General features: G+C 40.6%; 1 protein-coding gene across 10 annotated transcripts in view; it reads left to right on the top strand.

Annotated features, from left to right (window-relative positions):
- Positions 1 to 22,555, top strand: part of ENOX2 (ecto-NOX disulfide-thiol exchanger 2) — a 299,288-nt gene extending 276,733 nt beyond the window's left edge. For 8 of the 10 annotated variants that reach the window (XM_035008700.1, XM_035008684.1, XM_035008692.1 and 5 more), the window contains 5 exons: positions 9,483 to 9,664; positions 11,748 to 11,855; positions 16,068 to 16,176; positions 18,636 to 18,721; positions 21,042 to 22,555. In XM_035008700.1, coding sequence (XP_034864591.1) covers positions 9,483 to 9,664; positions 11,748 to 11,855; positions 16,068 to 16,176; positions 18,636 to 18,721; positions 21,042 to 21,173 — 617 coding nt within the window. In that variant the 3' untranslated portion in view covers positions 21,174 to 22,555. Of the gene's footprint in view, positions 1 to 9,482; positions 9,665 to 11,747; positions 11,856 to 16,067; positions 16,177 to 16,958; positions 17,277 to 18,635; positions 18,722 to 21,041 lie in introns of those variants that run through there. The other 2 variants (XM_035008648.1, XM_035008673.1) reach the window with 2 other exon arrangements.
- Positions 22,556 to 22,829: the final 274 nt, after the last annotated feature.

The raw sequence follows: 22,829 nt of genomic DNA, 5'->3' as shown, positions 1-22,829 counted from the left end.
TTTGACTTATAGAACTGTCTCCATCTCAGTATCTGCAGTATTGTATACAGCATTAATCCAGTGTTCCCCTGAAATTAACGTGACCATCAGTTTGAGTATTTGCTTGATAAATTGCTGAATTTGAGGAGTTATTCGGCAGGGGGGTGTATGGGAGATTCAGATTAAATGCACTTACTAGTGTTATATAATTGCATTTTGCTTCTGTATCTCTTTTGAGTTAAAAGCTGTATTGGCTACTGCACAGAATCTTATTCGTTTAGAGACTGGAAACTCCCTGACAGATCATCTTATAGCTATTTTCTTTCCTGTTCCACATGCCAGGATCCTGCTTTGTCAAATAAAGCTATCTACAGTAGACTTAATGGAGCTTACCAAATAGCTTTTCTCCCAGAAGGTTTCAATTCATTTTAATTCAAGGACTTTTGTGCATTTTTCTTCCCCTCGATCGTATCTAATTTTGTTATCTTGCTTCTGTAGTAGTCAACTGCAGAAATCCTGCTCAGTGTGAGCCAGTAAGCAGGTCCTCAGGTTTTATCTAAATCAGCTACATGTTTTAGTTTCACGTGGTTCCAATTAAAAGCTTAAGCACTAGATCTCAGAGTTGTTTTTTTCTCTCTCCATGCTACCAAACTTGAATTCCAGAAGCCTAGAGCATGTGTCTGGTTAAATTCTACTTCCCAAAGAAAGTAAGAGTCACAGCTAGCCTAGCAGTCTCCGTTACCTTTCCTTGGAGTACCACAAAATTTCTATTCTTCCGGGGACTCTGTATTACCCAGCCCATATTTGTGATGCAGTACTGGAAACCTTGCCATGGAAGAAAGGACTGCTGTGCTCAAAGCAATGTGTTGAAGAGGGGAAATCACATCAAAGCAAATCATGATAGTATAAAACTATTTTCATTCTATTGTTAGCCATGATGGGAAGTACATGTGCCCAGTAAACCTAAGAACGCCTGTTCCTTTTCTGCATCTATTGTCTGCCTTTTCCACTTAGACTAGTGGTTCTCAGATTTGGTATCTATAAGCATCATTGGGTTACCTTTAAAAAATAAGATTTCTGGGCTGCAGGGTTTGATTAAGTAGGTCTGTAATGAAGTTCAGGAATTTGCATTTTTTTTATCAGGCATCCCTGTGTCCAGGGAGCACATTTGGAAAACATTGACTGAGACTCATTCTCCTTCGTTGTTCTAGCCAAAGTTTTCACTTCTCTTGGTTTCCAGTCTCCTTCCTTCCCTCTCCCCACCTCTCATTATTCCCTCTTTAAAAGTTTGATCAATTAATTAACCAGGACTGCATCCTATAAGCTTATGGAAATAGAGGTACAATATGTGTAAATTTACATAAATATAAGAAATACCACTTGGTTCTAACCTGTAAGGTACTGATTAGAATGCAGCAAGGCCAAGAGAATGCAGTGTGGCCAGAGTAGTTGCATTCAGTGAAAGCTGATTGGGATCTTGAAAGATGAACAGGTGGTATGGTGATTAACATAACATAATAAAATAAAATAAAATTTTAAAAAAAAGATGAAGGTTTGGATGAGGAGAGTAAGAAAGTATCTTGATGTGGAGGCAGGAGAGGAGAAGGAACATGGCTCAAAGAGAGAAATAAAGATGATGGGTATAGGGGGATAAAAGATTGAATGGACAAGATGGATCCAGATTATGGGGAACCATGAATGCCAAGGTTACATTTACCATAATAGACAACATGGCACTATAAGCATGTCTCAGTCATGGCACTAGTATGATAAAAGCAACATGAATTATATATTTTAGGAAATAAATTTTGGAGAAAGAGAGACCTGCCAGAGACTTTTATAGGAATTTAGATATAAAATGATAAAGCCCAGGACTAGAGTGAAGGTAACAGGAACTGAGATAAAATAGTAAAATAAAAGGATGTAACAGAAAATATGAGATTAAAGATGCTAGGAGTCACTTCAGAAGAATAACTAAAGTCTTTGGCGCCAGATTGGATATAGATGATGAAGAAAAAGCAAGAACCTGAGATGAGGCTAGGTTTTCTAGTCTGGGAGATTAGATTGGAGGGTCAGTGGTCATATTAGTTCTCTAGGGCTACTGCAACAAAGTACCACAAACTGAGTGGCTTAAACAACAGAGTTTATTGCCTCACAGTTCTGGAAGCCAGAAGTCTGAGATTAAGGTGTCATCAGGGTGTATTCCTCTTGAGGGCTGTGAGGGAGAATCTGTTCCATGCCTCTCTCCTAGCTTCTGATGGTTTGTTGGCAATCTTTGACACTCCTTGGCTTGTAGATGCATCACCCCAATCTCTGCATTCATGTTTACATGACATTCTCCCTGTTTGCGTGTCTCTGTGTCCAAATTTCTCCTTTCTATAAGTATACTAGTCCATAAGCCCACCCAAATGACCTCATTTTAACTCGATTACCTCTGTAAAGAGCCTATTTCCAAATAAGGTCACATACTGAGGGCTTCAACATAGAGTTTTTTGCGGGGGGGGGTTACAAATTAAGCACATACTAGTAACATTGACAGAAATGGACTGTTGCATGGGACTGATTTGTAGAATATGAGATCAGTTTCAGACAGTAGGTAGTTAGGAAATAAAGGATTTATATTCAAATTAGTGTTCAAGAAAGTAGAAGGAATAGAAGATGGTAGTACAGAGTTGTTGGCTGAAGCTTGGAGGATATCAATAAATGAATGTGAAAGACAAGTGAGAGAAAGAACAGCAAAGGGTTAAATACAGAACTTTGGTGGCTACCCACAGTAAGGGAGAAGGAAAGAAAGAGGAGTTTGCAGAGCAGTTAGAAAAAGAACAGTCTAGGAGCACCTGGGTGGCTCAGTCGGTTAAGCATTGGACTCTCAGGTCATGATCTCAGGGTCCTGGGATCGAGCCCCATGTCAGGCTCCACACTCAGTGGGGAGTCTGCTTGAGGATTCTCTGCCCTTCCCCCCACCCCCTCTCTAAATAAATAAATAAACAAACAAAAAAATAAAACTTTTTTTTTAAAAAAAAAAAAAAAGGAAAGAGCAGCCTAAGAGGCTGGAAGAAAACTAGAAAAACAAGAAGAATTTATAGAAGTAGGAATAATCAACATTATCAGATAATACAAAGAAGAAAGGAATTAAGGACAGCATTGAGCAAGAACTATTTTAGTAGGGTGATAGAGATAGGGGCCAGAACATACGGCATTAAGGAGAGAAAGTGGACACAGGCCAAAAAGTTGGGTACTGAGCAAAAGCAAATGCAGGCATTATAAATGGCAACTAGAATGGGTGACAAAGTTAAAGTTAAGTTGTTGTTTGTTGTTCAATAGAAAGGAAGGAGGCCATGGAGAGAGTGAGGTTGAAGATGCTTGAGAGTGAAAGAGTACTTATGGGTAATTATGGAAGTAGAATCCTGGAGAAGAATGGGAAGTGATCCAAACTCAGATGGAGTTTTCTTTAGAGAGGGGAGAACCCTCTTCCTCTGAGACAAGAGAAATGAAGCTAAAAGTATATATGCATTCCATGCTTCTCCATATACCCAGAGATTGGTCAACCATTGATTAGGGAAATGCTTTGGAAATGAGACCATGAGGAGACAGGAGCAGACCTGGAATAAATACCCTGGGCAGGATGGAAGGAAGAAATCAGTGAGAGGTAAGAGACCCACTAGCAAGGACCAACATGAGTCTGTATTGACCAGGACTGCCCAGCTCTGCAACTTCCTATAAGAGTCCTCTGCAGCCCAGGATAAGGTGCAGACAAAGTTGAGCCGAGTGACTATGAGCTAGGAATTGACATGGTAAGACTGGCCAAAGATTTTCAGGAGGGTGAAGGAATATAGAGTACTAAGGAATTTGCAGTGGAATCTGTTTAGCCAGAAAATAGTTAATGGACTAGGTGAAGTTGGCCACTCCAAGAGATTAAAGGTCCCAGCAAAGAAAGAGAGCAGTGTCTCAGGGTGATGAGGGGCAGTGAGGTAACTGACAGATAAAGATACTGTTTGGGAGGTGAATTTAGAGATCTCAGAGGAGAAACAGCGAAGTTCCTGGTGCATCCACACTGGTAGAAGCCTCTTTGGAGTAATAACCTGCAGAGGTAAGGTAAAAATTTCCCTGAACTGGTCTGCAACCACTCATATCATCTCCCTCTCTCTTTCAACTTTGTTCTTTTTGGCTTTTTCTCTTTGTGAATCGCTCCAGCTCAAATTTTTTTTAGGACCCTTGAGAGGAATGTTGCACATTTTCCCTTCTATAATTTGGTAACATTTGTTACACATCTTCCTTCAATAATTTGGTGCATCTCTTGTAATGCAGCTTTGTGAGGGTGGCCAACCCCCTGAATTTGCTTCCATTAAAATTTTTGTTGTGGGGTGCCTGGTTGGCTCAGTCGTTAAGCATCTGCCTTTGGCTCAGGTCATGATCCCAGGGTCCTGGGATCCAGCCCCGCATCGGGCTCCCTGCTCAGTGGAGAGCCTGCTTCTCCCTCTCCCACTCCACCTGCTTGTGTTCCCTCTCTCAGTGTCTCTCTGTCAAATAAATAAATAAAATCTTTAAAAAAAATTTTTTTGTTTTATTTGTACCACCGAAGAAACTTAGGCATTTTTTTAATGGCACAAGATCCTTTTAGATCTTTTGTCATAGAAAAACATATCTGGGATTTTGCTCTGAGTAGCTCCTCTAAAAAGAGGTATTCACAGCTACCTTCGTACTTTCATATTGCCATGATGAACTGGCAGCCTTCAGATCTGAGGAGCCATCCCCATAAAGAGAAATGTTTTTCCCACATAGGAAATAGTCAAAAAGGAGCAGCTGAGAACTAATGATGGCAAGATATGAATAAATTCACTGTACTATGCTCTTTAGTATCAAGACTGATGGATTCACCTACTCAAACATATTATTAAAAGGTAATATTGAACTTTTCAATGTTCTGGCAATGTACAAAGAAATCCAACTTCAGAAATGGGCCCAATTAATATTAAGTCTGTGAAAGTAAAGACTTGGTGTCCTCATTAAAATGACAAAAACCCTCATTTCAGAGAGTGGGAAATACATTTCGTAAGTAAGGTGCCCTGGTGGCATTAGAGGAGATCACATTCTCTTTTACTTAGTGACAGGTCCAAACTGAGGAGATTATTATCTGTTCTCACTTGGCTGCAGGAATCTATCTCCATTCATCAGCAAGCCCTTTCCCCCGGGGAGAGAAGCAGTCTCTCCTCCTCATTTGCTCAGAGGGAAAATATTTTCACATTTAAACTGGAGACTATGCCTCTAACCATTCTCCTAGATCTCTGCCCTTTTCCACGTTTCTCCACATGACTCATAAGACATGAGCGTAATCACTAGCCTGCAGTACAAGAAGAAACAAAAGAGGAAGATGAAATATCACTATTTAGTATTGAGCCATATGCCTTGCCAGAGGACAAACATGCAAACCAAAGCAGAAATGAATAACTGTCTATCTGTAGCAGTCACTTGATTTACAGAGGAACCTCTGTGTTATTCAGTGGAACTCCAGCTCGAGATGCTATCCTTGGTACTGACCCAACGAGCAAATCAAATATTTCTTCCCATTTGGCAGATAGCTCATTTCCCTTCTGCCATCCACTTTCCTATATACAGTCATCTTCACTTTTAGCATCTTCTTTTAGTGCTGTGATTGTGAGGAATGCTGCCTGTCCAACGACAGGTATCCCAGCTGCTGGGAGAGATGGCAAGGATAGATAGTATTTACAGTGCTGGGACTTCAACTCTCTGTGTAACAGCTTTCTCTTCAAAGACACAAAAGCTGTATGATTACAGCAAAAATTAAGATACATAATAAAACCAAACATACAATGAATGTGCCATGCCAAAGGTTTTTGTAATTTCTTTTAAAAACTGAAATACAAGGTTCAAACTGCCGTATCAGGATAATTGCATAGCCATTCACAGAAAGCAAGAGAACATGTAATAGGAAGGGTTGCCACTCTCTAATTTGGATAGACAATCTGATTACATCAACCTGCATTGGTACCTGATTGTTTCAGGAAAACCCTCAGGTTGAAAGCACAGAATTAAACCCCCCTCCGAAGCAGCTTTCTTTTAGGAATGGGGTGTTTTCTCCCTCAGAATATGGTTTTCTTCTATATATTTCATCTTTGTAAAGCACAACTTCTTTCCATTTATTGTAGAGAATGAATCTTATCTTTGAAATACCTTTAGAGAACTCTTCTTCCACCACTTATAGCTAATAATCTTGAAGATTTGATTCGCATTACTTTTGTTTACTTTCTTCTACCCAAAGTCCCTCCCCATAAGTAGCTGAAAAAATTCACACCTTTGACAAGTTGCCTTTTAACATTCTTATACATTGAATATACAGGTTTGTAATTTTGATCCATTTTGCTAACATCTCTTTTCTGGGCTTTATGCTGTGTTAGGAATCAAAAAAGGAATAAACTACAAATGTTTCCATTAATTTGGACTGTGAACCACAGAGATTAGTGGAATCTCATTTTTTACCATTATCATAAGCCTGGTACAGGGAAAGTACTCAGTGTTTGTTGAATGAATGAAAATCCTCTGATTAAATATTTTATAATAGTTTTTCTGATTTTTGGCCTTGAAAAATGTGCCATAACCATAAATAAAGCTAACCAAGTTTTCCTCTTGTGTCTTAGGGGGTTTTTTAATTAATAAATTAATTTTTTAGAGAAGTCTTAGATTTACAACAATATTGAACAAGAAGTAAATAGTTTCCAAGTACCCCTGTCTCCCCCACACACATACATAGTCCCCTACCACTACTGACATCCTGCACCCACAGGGGTACATTGTTTATAATCAGCAAATACATCATTATCACCCAAAGTTCATAGTTTGCATTAGAGTTCACTCTTGGTGTACATTCTATGGGTTTGGACAAATGTTTAAAATGTATGTATCTACCATTATAGTATCATACAGAATAGTTCCACTGCCCTAAAAATCGTCTGTGCTCTGCCTATTCATTCTTCCCTCCCCCCTAACCCCTGGCAACCAGGTTAGGTTTGTTTTTTTTTTTTTTTATCTTTTTACTGACTCCATTGTTTTGCCTTTTCAGAATGCCGTATAGTTGGAATCATACAGTTATGTAGCCTTTTCAATTGCCTTCTTTCACTTAGTAATATGCATTTACATTTCCTCCAGGTCTTTCCATGGCTTGATCACTCATTCCTTTTTAGCACTGAATAATATTCCATTTCTGGATGTACCACAGTTTGTTTACCCATTAATCTACTGAAGAACATTGTAGTTGTTTCCAAGTTGGGGCAATTATAAAATTGCCAGAAGAAATCTACTATAAAATCCATGTGCATATTTTTGTGGGGACGTAAGTTTTCAGTTCACTTGGGTAAATATGAGGGAACATGATTGCTGGATTATGTGGTAAGAGTATGTTTAGTTTTATAAGAAATTGCCAAAGTATCTTCCAAAGTGCCAGTAATATTTTGCATTCCCACCAGCAATGAAGGAGAGTTTCCGTTTGCTCCACATCCTTGTCAGCACTTGGTGGTGTCATTGCTTTGGATTTTGGCCATTCTAATAGGTGTGTAGTGGTATCTCATTGTTCTTTTAATTTGTAATTCCCTAATGATGTATGACATATGACATATGATGATGCTTACTTGCCATTGATATACTTCGGTGAGGTGTCTTTTCAGGTCTAATTTTTTGGCATTTATCCTGTTTAATTTCACTGAACTTTGTGGATCTGTGGTTTGGTGTCTGATAATAATTTGGGGGGAAAGTTCAGCCATTATTGCTTCACCTATTGCTTCTATTCCCTTCTCTCTTTCTTTCCCTTCTAATATTCTTATGACATGTATCTTTTGTGGTTGTCCCGTAGTTCTTGGATATTCTGCTTGGGGTTTTTTTGATGCTTTTTTCTCTTTGCTTTTCAGGTTAGGCAGTTTCTATTGTCATACCCTCAAGCTCAGAGATTCTTCTCTCAGCCATGTCAAGTCTTTTAATAAGCCCATCCAAGGCATTTTTCAGTTCTGTTACAGTATTATTTTTTATCTTTTGCATGTCTATTTGATTCTTCCTTAGAACTTCCATCTCTCTATTTACATTATCCATCTGTTCTTTCATGGTATCTACTTTTCCCATTAAAGCCCTTAGCATACTAATCACAGCTGTTTTATATTCCTGGTCTGATAATTCCAACATTCATGCCATATCTGACTCTTGTTCTGATCCCCATTCAGTCTCTTTAAACTGTGTTTGTTTGTTTGTTTACCTTTTAGTACGCCTTGTAATCTTTTGTTGAAATCTGGACATGATGTGCTGGGTGAAAAGAACTCCAGTAAATAGGACTTTAGTGATATGGTAGTTAAGTGTGGGGAAGCATTCTCTAGTCCTGTGATTAGGTCTCAGTCTTTTAGTGAGCATTTACCTCTGGACTGTGATTTCACAAGTGTTTCTCAGTTTTTTCTCCCCCCTTACTTGGGGCAGGATGGCTGGGGGGAGCTATACTTGGGTATTTCCCTTCTCCAGGTCAATTAGACTCTGGTAATACCCTAGCAGGTTAGGCTCTGGTAAAATAGTTTCTTCTGATGGCAGGCCTTGTTAAGAAGAACAGAGTGCTCTGGTGTATTTCAAAATGGTTTCTTTTCCCCTCCCCCTGATGGAAGCACAAGGGGATTTTTCTCCAATATTCACTGTAAGGACATGGTTATGCTCCTAGAGAGAAAATTCACAAAAGGATAGAGACTTCACTATGACTGGGTCCCTCTGGACTTTTTAAATCTCAGACTTGTCCACACTGAGCCTCCAGCAATTAGCCAATTACAATTTAGATTTTTTTACTTGCCACAAGTTCCTGTGGAGCTTACTGCTCATAGGTTTCTGGTCTGGTAAGTTGTGATTCTTTGGATTCTCCTGTCTCTCCAGTTTCAGGGGCAGCAGTTTGCCCTGTGACATCACTTCTCTTATGGATCTAAGATGAGTTGTTGATTTTTCAGTTTATTCAGCTTTTTATTTGTCGTTAGGATGGAGTGGCGACTTCTAAACTCCTTACACACTAGACCAGAAACCAGAAGTCTTGTGTCTTAATTTTTACATTTACCTTTCCTCTGTAGGACAATAAATGTTACATTTTTAAAAACAACTGCCCTGCAGAATTATCGTGTGGACAGTCATCAGTTCAAGACAATTAGCCCTACACTTTATCATTACAGAGCTCTTATCATTTGCTGCCTTCCAAATAAAAATGACCAATGTTAGCTGGGAATATCTGAGTTATATTTGGGGTGACAAATATGAAGCATGATGATGATTTCAGGGTGTTGGAATCCTGCGTTCCTTTACAAAAATGGTTCTGTATGCTTTTGTGTCCATCTCTTGCTGCCATGCCACCTCAAACCTAAAGTTGCTCAAGAGACTTTTTATACATGTCAATTAAAAACTACCAAGTTTTCATGGTACTAAGGTGAACCACAAAGAATATGGATAGATGGATGTTCGACTTTATATTGACTGGTTAGCCTTAGTATCACAGGCAGAAGCTCTGAAGGAAGAAAATGACAGCCTCCGTTGGCAGCTCGATGCCTATCGGAATGAGGTAGAATTGCTCAAGCAAGAACAAGGCAAAGCCCCCAGAGAAGACGACCCAAACAAGGAACAGCAGCTGAAACTCCTGCAGCAAGCCCTGCAAGGAATGCAACAGGTAAAGGCCCTTTGGTTTTCTGAGCTTTTAGGAAAGGTAGCATCAGCTCCTCAACTGGAAAAAGGTCCCATGCCAGCAAAGAGAATAGCAAACCTCTTATTTTCTTGATATTCTGTTCTCTGGCATAGACTAGGAAGGGATTATGTTATGGTTAATGAAATATTCTGGCCAATACAGAGGTAACAGTTTTCAAAGGATGTACATTCAGTGAAAAATACTTGACAGTAAAACTACACCGAACATAATCTAATCTTTTCTTTCTGCTTCAGAAGGTGCTTTGGGATCTGGACAGGGCCTCGGGGTCTTTATGAAGAACCTCACTTACTTAGATATGACAAAGTAGTATCTACTTGATCCAGTGCTGGACCGTACAGCCTGTTAGGAGAAATGGCAGGAATCCTACCCTTGCTTTTTCAGTATCAATGCTTTGGGCACATAATATCAATTTGCTTTTATTTTGTGTTGTTTTCAGAGTCATTTATGTGAATGAGTTTACCTGCACGTTATTCCAAGTATAAAAAGTAAAGTAAATAAGTGCATCCAACTGTAATTGCATTCAAATACAACAGTGTGTATTAGATGTTCAATGTCTAGATGTTTTATGTAACCATCACCACAGTGAGCCTACAATTTAAAAGAAAAAGATATCACCATCTGTTCTCATCATAATAAAGGAGTAGTATTTTTGAGTAAGGGTACTATCCTCTTCTGTCTTGCCAGATGACCAGCCATTTTCCTTACAATTTAAATTGAGCAATAATTTTTTTAATTGTATGCCTTGGAATTATCTAGGGCAAAGCTTATTGTTGGCTAGAAATCACAAATTGTGAACAAGGAGTCCCTTCTGGCACTAAGAGCCCTGTGTTCCTATTACTTCTGCTACCACTGTCTGTCTGTGTAACAAGCAATATCACATTGATATTTCACCTTTCCTATTAGCACAATGTGTGAAGTAATGCTTACCTTCCTTTTACTGTCACTATGGAATTTAATTAGAACATGTAAGTTATATCTGAGATCTTTCCACCAAAAAAATGCATCTCTTCAGCTAGACTTCAAAGAATTTTGACAACATATGTTGTGTTGTGTGTCTTTTAGCTCTTCCAATGGTCTTTTGCAAGCCTCTGAAAAGCAAAACTTTGGAAACATTTTTTGTTGCTTTTCTCTCTTACCTTGATTTTGAAACCATTCCACAGAAGGACAGTTCTGCTACTGAAATACAATTTAAAGATGAGGAACTTTTTTTTCTTCATTTCATCACTTCAGAGACCTCTGAGAAAATTAGGTCTCTACATCCCGATAAATTAATTTTGCTCATTTTGATTACTTTTTATTGAAAAATAGCCTTGTAAACAAGATAAAGGTTCTCCCATCTTATCCCAAAAAGAAGTATAGTCTAACATAGTGGTTAAGAGCATGGACTATGGTGTTGACCCAACCTGGGTTTAAATCCCAGCTCTGCCACTTACTATCTGAATGGCCTAAGGCAAAGCACTAAACCTCTGTAATCCTCAGGATTATGTATCATAGGGTTACTTGAGGTTTATATGAGATCACACATACAAAACCTTATCCACAATGTGTGACACATGTTAGATGCTAAATAAGTAATATTTTTGTAATCGTTAATGATGATGAATCCAGTTCCTTGCCTACTGATGTGGAAACAAACATCTGTGAAATGTTTTCCTCACAGAAATTGAACTTGGCTTGGAAAATGGCTATTTGAAAGAATGCTTTACAACATTAAGTTGTATGCAGCAATCAAGATATTGTCCACATGGGATTAACACTATACCCTATCCTTACCCCTGGCTGGAATAGAAAAGTTAAGTGATTAGATCAGTTAATTTCTCAGATGCTTTCTAAAATATGAACAAATCCTAAGGAAGTTCTTAAGAACTAGATAAAATAACTTTAAGTGAAAAAGTACCTTGATTTTCCCTTTGGTATCTCTGCATGGAGAAATGATTGTGTGGGCTGGGAGAAAGTGAGGGAGGCCAGCCTACTGTCCAACTTCAGCCAGGGTTTTTAAATGAATTGTGGCTCCTCAAGACTTGATTGTCTTTGGTCTGTCTTGTAGCATCTACTCAAAGTCCAAGAGGAATACAAAAGGAAAGAAGCTGAACTTGAAAAAGTCAAGGATGACAAGTTGCAGGTGGAAAAAATGTTGGAAAGTCTTAAAGAAAAGGTACATCAGTCCTCTGTGAACCCTTGCCCTTCCCCCCACCCTGTGCAGTGGCAGTGAAAATGCCCTGCAAGTTCCTGCAGTAGGAATCACCGTGGAATGCTTGGCTGAATGGGGATTAAAAGCCCCCTCTCTGGGGTAATTCTTGAATCAGGGGCTCTGCCTTTAGATGTGAATCCTTGGCATATCTAAGGATTCTGGAGAGTGTACTTTTCAATGAATACCAAGTTAGTCCATCCCTAAAATTCCTCAGTCTTTCCCTCTTGGAGAAGACCAGCGTGTACACCTCATTCCGGCTTCATCTTGCCAAGCAAGTAGCAACATAGAAAATGCAGGTGAAAAAAAAAGAAAGAAAATGCGGGTGACACAGAGTACCCTTAATAAAGCGTTTCATTAAAGGAAGAAACACAAATACAACCAGAACATGGGCATTTCTTTGCAGACACTCCATCTAGTGTAATAATGAGCAGCTGCAGGTGAAATCGCCAAAACCCAAAGGGGAGAAAACGTGTGGAAAGTAAATAAAAAGAAAGAATATTCTAATGCTTGATGATTGCAGCATGGAAGGGCAAGATGGGACTTTGCAGCAATAAGAGCCACCAGTGAGGGCCTCTTAGGGAGTCTCCTAACATCTGGATAGGTTAATGAGTCACAAGCATGAATCAGGTGCCCAGTCTACTTAAGGTATGTAAAGTCTACCGATGGTGTCTCCCAGCCGTACCTCCCTAATCGTCTGTATGCCTGAACATTCAACTGAAGCAATCCTCTGAAAAGGAAGACCCATTGACTGTAACTGCCTGATTTATTTTTTAAAGATTTTATTTATGTTTTAGAGAGCGAGCGAGAGAGAAACAGCATGAGAGGGGAGAGGGCCAGAGGGAGAAGCAGGCTCCCCGCTGAGCCGGGAGCCCGATGTGGGACTCGATCCCAGGACTCTGGGATCATGACCCGAGCCGAAGGCAGATGCTTAACCATCTGAGCCACCCAGCACCCTGTAACTGCCTGATTTTAATGTCTTGGAAGGAAAAGACTAAGAGCTCAGACCAAGAGCCAGAAATCAACAATGCTATCGTTACACAAGAGCCCGGGCTCTTTATCTCTGGCACTCAGCTCAGGAAGATGCAATGCATACAGGCCCTGGGTGTGTTTACCAGCATAGTGACTTCCCCCAGAGTGCCATTAAGAACTGGCAGCCTTGGTGTAGTTGAAACAAATGATTGAAAGTGTTTTCTTCTGGAGGCCATTTGCAATATGCTTTTAATTCTTCCACTTCATAAAATCAGCTCACTTTCCACTTTTGTGGGTGCTATTAAAGAAATGAGCACAATCCCAGAGAAATTCATTTATCAAGCATTTAATTGAAAAGTGCCAAAGCTGCTCTGTGTAGCAGGAATTTCCCTATACTTTCAGAGCTGCTAAAATGTCTCAGAGCTGGGCACCTGGGTGGCTCAGTTGGTTAAGCGACTGCCTTCGGCTCAGGTCATGATCCTGGAGTCCCTGGATCGAGTCCCGCATCGGGCTCCCTGCTCGGCAGGGAGTCTGCTTTTCCCTCTGACCCTCCCCCCTCTCATGTGCTCTCTTTCTCCTCTCATCCTCTCTCTCAAATAAATAAATAAAATCTTTAAAAAAAATAAAATAAAATGTCTCAGAGCTGCTATATAGCTGTTTTGCTTCTTGCGTAAAATGCAATAGACATGAGGTTATGCTAATGACGTTATGCTTAGAATCATTCTTTAGGATTGACATCACAAATTAATTTAAGGGCATTTTTAGTGTAAGGGCATTTTTGGCACTTTAAATTTCATTGAAAGAAGCACGAGATCAAATGGCACAGAAGAAACTTAATGTATTGTGCCTTAGTCTGTTTTTCATGCTGAACCTGAATATACCATGAAGTGGCAGCTAAAGAGGATAAGGAAGGAGAGCCAACTGATAATCAGGAAAATGTGAGTCAGAATGTTTTTTTCCTGTTACTGTAAGCAAAGCTTCTTTCAGAAAAAGTCATGACAGTTCATTATAAACTGATATTCTCTGAGAATCTGATTTGTGACCAAATATTTCAGCCTGACACAATTAGGTTAGGAAGCAAAGTACCATTATGTTAGACTCCAAAAATAATTCCAGGTTGAAAGGAAGGCAATAAGTTTTGGTGAGGAGAGATCTCTTTTGTTTTTGTTTGGGTTTCTTGACAGTAAACTGTAGTGTGAGTTATTGTCAGTGTTTTGCAATATAACAATGTGACTTCTGTCTGTCTTACTGCAGAAAGAGCTAGCTCTTTGAATCTGCCAGTAAAATTCAAGGTGATAAACATCTCTTCAATATGCCTTCTAATTTTTTAAATGCCAGCTATAATAAAACTGAAGTCAGGTTTCAGTAAGGCTACATTTCTATTCAAGATGGCTAAAACTTCTCAGGATGCCTTTCCATCTTGAGTCAACCCCAATCTGTTAAACTCTCACACTTAAGAAATGGCTTACTGGATCATTTAATGTTTTAAGGACGTTAGAAGGAGATGTACAACCCATGGCTTAGAAGTGAGCCAGTATTTTGAATCAAACTTGGCATGATGGTTACTGCCTGGATTGGATTCTAAAGGCCAAAGATTGAGTAGGTCATCAAGAAAGGCTTCCCTTCTGACTATAGCCAGGACGCCTGTAAATCCACAAAACAACATGTCTTGCAGCATAGACCATTCATTTCATTCAGGGCAACATCCTGGAAGCTTTAAAGGCATCTTTAAAGAAAACAGGACACCTGTCTGTGCTGAGGGCTTGCGGAAGGGAAGAGTGACAAAGCATTTGAATCAGCCATGATCTGCCCCTGCCAGGAGCATTTCCCCGGCATTTTCTTTTCTTTTCTTTTTTTTTTTTTTTTTAAAGATTTTATTACTTATTTGACAGAGAGAGACACAGCGAGAGAGGGAACACAAGCAGGGGGGTGGGAGAGGGAGAAGCAGGCTCCCCACTGAGCAAGGAGCCTGATGCAGGGCTCGATCCCAGGACCCTGAGATCACGACCTGAGCCGAAGGCAGACGCTCAACCGACTGAGCCACCCAGGTGCCCCGGCATTTTCTTTTCTAATAGCATTAAGACTGGAAGCAGTGATCCCTTTATTCCTTCTTTTCAAGACTCTTCCTTCACATTTGTAATACAGAAAAGATGTTCTCAGTGCCCAAAGAGAGAAAGAAAGATCCATGGAAGGTCTGGACGTATTTTTCAGTTTGATTGCCGGTCATGAATTTCACCTGAGTATCTCTTACGAAACATACCTGCTATGCTCAGAAAGAGAGAACTTTCAACAACAAAGAAGGCCACTGAGTAGTATTTTGGTCATGGTCATTTCTTGATATGAAGTCAGGAATATCCTGATAATGTCCTTATCAGGGAGAAGAAAGAGCTGATAGTCAATAAATGGAAGCTCTAATTTTTAGTTCAAAAGCCAACAGTTGATTATTTGGGAGTAGATTAGCTACATTGTAGATTCTGCACTCAGAGATGGGACCTGCCTTTAGCAGAGTGTGGACCTAAAATTGAACAATCCTTTTGGCAGTGGATGACCTGGTGTGAAATCTAGGCTCTACCACATCATAGAAATGTGATCTAGGGGCGCCTGGGTGGCTCAGTTGGTTAAGCGACTGCCTTCGGCTCAGGTCATGATCCTGGAGTCCCGGGATCGAGTCCCGCATCGGGCTCCCTGCTCGGCAGGGAGTCTGCTTCTCTCTCTGACCCTCCTCCCTCTCATGCTCTCAAATAAAATCTTAAAAAATAAAAAAATAAAAAAAAATAAAGATTAAAAAAAGAAATGTGATCTAAGGCTAAGACAATTTACCTAATTTACCTGAGCCTCACTTTCCTCATTTGTAGAATGGAGATAACACATACCTAACAGTGCCTGGCACCTAGTAGGCAGTAAATGTTGGGTCTGGTTCCCCAGATTACCTCTATAGAGTCAAGAATGATGAAGGTGGGGGGAGAAAAAAAAACCTGGCAAAGATGAATGTCTAAATTTTTCTGTGTTTTGGAGCCATATAAAGAAGTTTGGGATGATCTGTGATACTTTTGCATAAATTAATGCTATTTTCTCTCCCATTCAGTCATCAAAATTGTACAGTATTGCTTTTGGGGTACTACGTTAAAAAGTTCCCTGTTGTGTAATTGAATCCAAGTCTGTTACGCAGTAAGGTGAACTGACCCAGGAAGCATATTATTCCCACAGGAAAGCTGTGCTACTAGACTGTGTACATCGAGCCAGGACAGTGACTACCCTCTTGAGAAGACCCTGAACAGCAGCCCTATCAAATCTGAACGTGAAGCACTGCTCGTGGGTAAGGAACACGCACATATAATGTATTGACTATGGTGGAGGGGGAAAGGGTTTCACCTAAGATGAATATACCCGCCAGGCATTTATGTAGCATGACAATGCACGAATAGGTATAGACTTCATAGAAATGGTAACAGCAGCTCCCAATTCTCCTCTAGCTCCTGTGGTTGCTGCCACATCAAATGTGTGGTTGTAAGCACAGGAGAGGGTCTGCTGGAGAAACACGCTGTACATTTTTAAAATCTCTATGTGAGGCTAGCGGAGCCCTCTCACTCAAGGTTATAGTGCGGACACTGTTGGGCAGAGAGCTTTCCCAGATGAGCCTCCAGAGGAAGTGTATGCCTCTCTGAAATGTTTTTCCAGGTTACTGGCAGATAACTCAGGAGGCTGTCTGTGGTGTGTGACACTGGTGGGCTCAGACGAGGTAAATGCTAGAATTGCTCTCATTATATAAAAATCATCCAGAGAGGCAAGGTAGAACACATGGTTGAGAAGTCAGACAAACCTGGTTTCCCGTTTGACTCTGCCATTTCCTTCCTGAGCTTCAGTTCCTCCATCTGCACAATGGGCAGAATGATATTACCTGTCTCAAAGGGCAGCTGCAAGTATTAAATAAGATAATTCATCTGAATCCCTTAGCACAGTGTGCAGCCCATAGGAAGCCCTCAGTAAAATGAGAACCGTTTTGCACTTACAGTATTCTGCACAAATGTTTGTTGACTTGATATTCCATTTGGAGAATAGTGGCAGATTGAGGTCCTAAAATATTCTGTCATTTCCAAGGGGCTGATACTGGGCCTCAACAGATAATCCCAGCTGCCTTCTAGGAAGCTGAACCCCACAGCAGCCCCACCCCAATCTCAGAAGTTCTCCACACTGATTGGCTTCTGCATATTTTGAAGATTTATCTGCCTTCTTTGGTAATGGATATTGTAGTCAGATTTAACACTTTGATATGTTAATAAAGATGCACAAGGGGATTTGCCATTGAGTCTTAAAGAAAAGTGACAACTTATTTCCATTTTACAACTCAAAGTTCTTTAACAAATTGGCATGGCAACAGGGAGACCTGTCAGAGAAGAGCTGGGGGTAGAAGGAAGCCTCTGTGAATGGATAGTTTTAGAAACAAAAATTCTTAAGATAAGTGTTTCTTATTTTGTTTTTTAAAGAATGTAGTCTTGGGCTGACAGAGAGAAAGGAAAATCTATTTTTTAAATTGGTTCTTCGGGTGTGAACCCACAGAAACTGCTTAGTGTTTTGAAACCTAAGGAGTTATTTCTCAGCATTTGACAGATAGCCTATCTTGGCCGTAGCACCTAGAATTCCTTTGGACATGAACTGTCTTCTTTAGAATTTAAGTTCCTCAGCTTGAGTCAGTGTATAGCAATTCAATTTACTTCGTCATTTAAGAATCACATAGTGTTATAAGTAATAGCATCCATTTCGAACAGATTTTGAACTCTACCATCAGCTCCTCCCGGATCCCCCAGCCCACCTCCTTGCCCTCTGATATTTGGAGGATTTTCACAAAGAACTGATTTGAACTTCAAGCTACAACTCAAACTGGTGATATTCTTTATCAGTCACTTGAAGGAATAGACAAGTTGTAGTCTATAAACCAAATCAAATTTAGCTTTTATTTCCTGGCTGTTCTCGGCAAATTCAATTCTGGGTCTATTTGATGTACTTAAGATCTTATGAAAGGAGAGGAATTCAAAAAAATCTAAAGAAAGAAATAATAGGCCTTTGAACAATTTAAGATCTACGTGTTGCCAGAGAAAGAAGTATTAGAACAATTAACCTGATGTCCAGAACAATCAAGGCAGTATGTATAGCTGCCAATCACCCCATAGTTAAACTCAGTAAAAATTGTGCACATTCCCAGAGGCTGTAAAGTTCTATAAAAAAAAATGTGTTACTTGAAGAGATTTAGAGCTCTAAGCACAAACAAATGCTAGTGACCACTTGAGTGAATGAAATGTTTGGCTTTTCTTTACAGAGCTACTCACAGAATAAAACCAAATATAATCAGCAGATTCTCTTGTGAGAGGCATGAAGTGAATCAGGCAAAGTACCTGATTTGTACTTCTACCACAACAGCAAGACATTATTAATGCATAAGAAGCTCACGTCCAGTTTAAAGACTGTGCAGAAGAATTGCAAAAGGCCAGAATGATCCAAATTCATTATAAAATTCTAAATTCGCTGTGAAATGTAGAACTCAAATGGTCTTTAGCCATCATAAATGATGGAAGTGACTCCTCCAATGCCAGTGTTTCTACATGGGGATATAGTGTAGTGAGAGGCAGTATATGCAGTGGGTTGTTGTACAGATTAAATGAATAAAATGTATATAAACTTAGAATAGTGCCCAGTATGTAGTATGTGGTACATGTAAGTTAGCTCTTATTTCAAAGAATATAATGCTCAAGTGTAACCTCCATGGTATTGTCACTATAGGGATTATTTCCACATTTCTTCATGTCCACCCATTTGGAGCAAGCATTGAATACATCTGTTCCTACTTGCACCGTCTAGATAATAAGGTACGTGGGGTGCTAAATGGGCATGCAAAGGGACGGAGGGTACTTTCTTCAAGCACAAGTAAGTCGTTAGTGATCGCTCTAAGGAAATTTCCCTCGCCTAGTCTCACTGCAATGCAGTGCAGAGCTTCTCTCTTGCAAGTAGGATGACCGTCTGCTTCTGTTTGCCTGGTATTGAGGGGTTTCCTAGGACTCGCGACTTCCAGTGCCAGAACCAGGAAGTTGTGGGCAAACCTGAATGAGTTGGCCACCCTCCTTCCAAGATACGTCTGAGAAGAATTTTCCTCCTGTCTTTTAATTTCTATCTAAGCTGCAAATGACCCACTATCTCTCACCAGTCATACTTTGATACCGGGCCTTTAGCCATTAGTAAATGTTAATGTTCAAAACTGGAAGTCTTACTCCAGCCGTCAATGTCACCACTGCCATTACCTATGTTGAAATGATCAAGGCAAGAGCTAAAACAAAACAGAGGAAACAGTAAGTCTATGACATGGACTCAAGTTCTACTCCCAGCTGATCTCATGGGTCACTTCCTTCCTGGGATGCTGTTCTATGAGGGACCTCACAAAGTATCAGGGGCAAGAGTAAGTATTAGTTCCCTAGAAAGTCAAGGATGCCTCAGAGAAGCAGGAGAGGACTCTTGACTCCTCAGAATAAACAAACTCAGGATAGATTTTTTTCAGAAGCTGCATTCAGTTAAATGTGCTTGTGGATTGTATTCACTATTTCACAGGACCTGGGGCTCTTGAGATGTGGCCACTGAAATGCAGATTCCTGATAGTTGGATGTCCAAAATGTTAAGCCATTTAAGCATATGTCCTCTTAACAGAGGCACTTGCCCATGTGGGCATCCAGCTGCGGTGAGACATCCTTCTCATGGCATTTGTTTTAGTTCGAGCCAGCACGCCCTTCTCATTGAGCTCTGGAAAGTGATACCATTCCACAATTAAAGAGCCCATTTGGCAGCAAAGGGAGGGATCGAATGTGAGCACCAGGACCAAGTGGTAGGTTGAAGTGGTATGAAATTGGACTTTGTGTCAGTAAAAATGATCTGGCCCTTTTTTCAAAAATTGTAAAAAAAAAAAATACATTTTATGCTAAAAATGTAAGCAAGATAGAAAGACAGTGAAGGGAAAGTGAAAGTGACCCAGCCCCACCCTTCCAGGATCATCACTGTTAACAGTTTGGCATATCTTCTTTCAGACCATTTTCCATACGCATGCTGCACCTATATTGTACGTATACATCTGTAAACATTGTATGTTTATGGTTTTTAGAATGGAATTCAACTCCATATGATACTCTGCAATGTGCATCTTTTACTTAACTGGCTACTGTCTACTACTAGCTCTAGGAAGAAAGCATGACCTCACTTCTACTCTCAGCCCATTTTGTCCTGAGCAGCTTCCTGCCAGAGCAGTGACAGGGCCTCCCAAAAAGAGCCTGCAGTGATGCCAACAGAACTAGGGGGGGGTCCCTCCCTCCAGCTTCAGGAACATTCAGTGTGGCAGCGACTGAGGGTTTCTCTCAGGATCCCCTAGTGCTCTTCAGTCGAGCCCAAGTGCCCAGGTTCACAGTTAGGAAGGTTGCTACTCATGTCAAGATGACCACCTGAAACAAGTCCTAAAGGGGTCCACAGATTTTTGTTATTATGGTGTGTGTGTGTGTGTGTGTGTGTGTGTGTGTGTGTGTGAAGTGGGGAGAGGGAGACGATGCACAGAAGTAGGAATACAGGGCATTCCTTATTTTTGTCATTTTTCCTTTGTAAAGCAATGCATGTATGAAGAGTTCTGCCCTGCCTCCCTCCGCTCCCAAAAGGCTTCGCAGCTTCAGTAGGCCTGCACACAGGCGCAGCGGCACCGATCAGCTGTCATTCAGCTGGCTATGAACCCAAGCCTGTCCACACAACTGACACTAGCTCTTTTCATTAGAAAGCTCGGTGGTGATCAATCCCCAAAACGTCATGCTAAGTGAAAGAAACTAGTCACAAAAGACTACATATATCGTATGATCGCACATATATAAAATTTCCAGAAAATTCAAAACCACAGCAAAAAAATCCGAGTCAGGGATTGGGAGGAGCGATTGACTACAAAGGGGCGTGAAGGAACCTTCTGTGGGTGATGGAATGTTCTAAAACTAAAGAGTGGTGAGAGTTGCCCAATTGTATAAATGTACTAAAATTCATTGAACTCTACACGTAGAGTAGGTGAATTTGTTGTAAATAAATCATTACCTACACACAGCAGTTATGAAACCCATACAGGGGAAGCCCAGGGTAGAACTGCTTCTGAGTGGAGCTCCTCTCTCTGGCCCACAGATCTGCACCAGCGACGTGGAGTGTCTCATGGGCCGGCTGCAGCACACCTTCAGGCAGGAAATGACCGGGGTCGGAGCCAGTCTGGAGAAGAGGTGGAAGTTCTGTGGCTTCGAGGGCCTGAAACTGACCTGAATGCCGCGGCCTTACAGCCTGGGCTCCTGCAGAGGAATGTGCGGTGGACGCGCTGAGAAAGTGATTTGTATTCTCAATGGTTTTCAAGTGGGAAGTGCTTTAAATTTGCAGGTCGTTCCCGGGATATCTTTTGAGTTAAAATAAGGATCCTAGAGCAGCACCTCAAGCTACAGGCCCTAAAAAGACACGGACTCAGACCCTCAAGCGCTGTAACTTGCTCCCTTTCTGTCAGTGGCTTGTCTCTTTTATTAGTGATATTGAAAAAGGCCTGAGGCTAAAGAGTATTTGGGGTGTTTTCAGTGTCTGTACTACTGTTGTAGAGTTTGGTATTTTTTTAAACACTGTTAATTGAAATGTTTTGATGATTTGTATGTGATTTGTGTTTCAAAACTTCTCTTCACATTAATGTTGCTACTGGTGAGAGGAATGAGAGGAGCACTAGGTACTCCATAACTGACGTGGTCTTTCCAATCCCCAGTAAGCCAGTAAATGAATAACACAGCGTCTTCTAGAAGGTGCCTGACCAGGCTCCCCTTTTAAAAGACAAAGCATGGTTTGTAGCTTTTTGCAAAATTACTGTGAACCAAAAGTTGACAAATGTTCTGAAGTTATTTTCTCTAATATATCAGATTAAAAACATCTAGATGTATTCGCAGAAAGCAAGTGTCCAGTATGACTGGCATGTGTATGTGCTATTCAGAATCACCTTATAAATAGTCTGCGTTTAAAGGAGGGCATGTTTAGTTTTCTATGAATTAAAACACACGTGTGCACATGTGCACATGCACGTACACACACGTTAGCAGAAGGGATTCGTTTTAATATGCCTTCCCTCTGGCCTTCTTACGAAGTCTGTTGGTCCCTTTTCTTCTGCCATCAGTGTGTTGAATTGCAAACCATGTACCGCTGTAAATACTATGTTCACTTCAAGCTGAATGTTTGCAAACAGTTCGTATGAGTATTAGTAGAAAACTCTTGGTAATGAATGAGCCTGGGTGTGTGAGGCTTCCTGCAAATTGCTCAGCTCCTCCTGGAGCGCCGATGGCCGTGGGCACCTCCAGTTCTATGGTGCCCTCCAGCAGATTGCAATGGCAGAGTGTACGTGGACCAGTCAGGAAGTCCTGCTTGATGGAAACGAAAGAGAAAGGATGAGGATTTAGGGCTAATATCCTGAGGCACAGATGATCTTTTCTTCTGTGGTGTTGCTGGTGTTTATAGTAACACAAGCATGCCCTCCCTTGAGTCTTCATTCAGAATAAAAGAATGTACTAAGTAAGCAAAGCCAATGAAGAGTATTTCAGGAAAATACTTTGTAAATGAGATGTCTGTAGTGTGTTCAAAGTTGTATTTTTCAAAGATAAATATTCCTTTTTTATACCTCAGTTTGGTGTTCTGTTTTGAATTACTTGCTCTCTAATCCTTTAGTGAATCATCTCGATTTCTTCTTTGGAGTACCAGGATGTTGAAAGAAGATGCTAAACCTTCGCCTTGACAACTAGAAATAGGGCCCCACAGCAGCTCAGTCACGCATAAAGCTGGCTTCCCCCTGAAGCACCCAGCTGTGGCACGAGCAGGGAGCTGGGGTTATTTTTACTCTAGCCTCCTCCCTGAAGCATCCTCCCTGTCATCAGCGCTATAGAAGCCTTTGATTTGTCA

The sequence above is a fragment of the Mirounga leonina genome, unplaced genomic scaffold (assembly GCF_011800145.1).
Source record: "Mirounga leonina isolate KUSES-001 unplaced genomic scaffold, KU_Mleo_1.0 Mir_101664, whole genome shotgun sequence".
In the NCBI taxonomy this organism is placed as follows: Eukaryota; Metazoa; Chordata; class Mammalia; order Carnivora; family Phocidae; genus Mirounga; species Mirounga leonina.
The sequence above is the reverse complement of the archived record's forward strand: the minus strand, read 5'-3'. Positions and strand labels throughout refer to the sequence as shown.